At 70.8% G+C, this 710-nt stretch overlaps 1 protein-coding gene across 1 annotated transcript in view; it reads left to right on the top strand.

Moving 5' to 3' along the window:
* Positions 1 to 301, top strand: part of RAX (retina and anterior neural fold homeobox) — a 4,293-nt gene extending 3,992 nt beyond the window's left edge. Inside the window, exon 4 of the mRNA XM_023733937.1 lies at positions 1 to 301. This exon is cut by the window's left edge and continues 54 nt beyond it. Coding sequence (XP_023589705.1) covers positions 1 to 301 — 301 coding nt within the window.
* Positions 302 to 710: the final 409 nt, after the last annotated feature.

The raw sequence follows: 710 nt of genomic DNA, 5'->3' as shown, positions 1-710 counted from the left end.
CGGGCCGCCGCTGCAGGCAGGAGGCGCCACAGCGCTGCAGAGCCTGCCGGGCTTCGGGCCTCCGGTGCCCAGTCTGCCCGCCAGCTACACACCGCCCCCGCCGCCCTTCCTGAACTCGCCGCCGCTGGGCCCTGGCCTGCCGCCGCTCCGGTCGCCGCCGCCCGCCTACCCGTGCGCACCTGGCTTCGGGGACAAGTGCCCGCTGGACGAGGGGGACCCGCGCAACAGCAGCATCGCAGCGCTGCGCCTGAAGGCCAAGGAGCACATCCAGGCCATCGGGAAGCCGTGGCAGGCCCTCTAGAGTAAGGGGACAAGCCGGGCCAGGCGACCGTCCTGGAGGCGGACCCGAGCAACACGCGCCGTCCCCTCCCCTCCACCTCCCCGGATCCCATACTCGGCCATTCTCCTGTCCCTCTTGCAAGTCATCGCCAGGCCTCGGTTAGGGACATGCATCTGCTCGGGATGCACGGGAGACCGCGGACTCTTCGGCCTGCTGAGACCCTAGCCACCCCAACGGATCCCCCGCCCTGCGGCAGAGGGGAGGCGGCCCGACCCGCCCGCCACACTGCCTGCATCCCCTGAGCCGCCGGGCCCCAGGGCGGAAAGTCCTGTGCTTCGCTGCTGCGGGGCGGCCTGGCGACAGCAAATAACCGTAACCCGGGGGTGGGGAAGCGGGAGACGGTGTGAAGAGCTGTTTGTCTAAGTAGCTT

This window comes from Trichechus manatus, unplaced genomic scaffold (assembly GCF_000243295.1).
Source record: "Trichechus manatus latirostris isolate Lorelei unplaced genomic scaffold, TriManLat1.0 scaffold00063, whole genome shotgun sequence".
NCBI lineage: Eukaryota > Metazoa > Chordata > Mammalia > Sirenia > Trichechidae > Trichechus > Trichechus manatus.
This window is presented reverse-complemented; position numbering and strand designations above follow the sequence as displayed.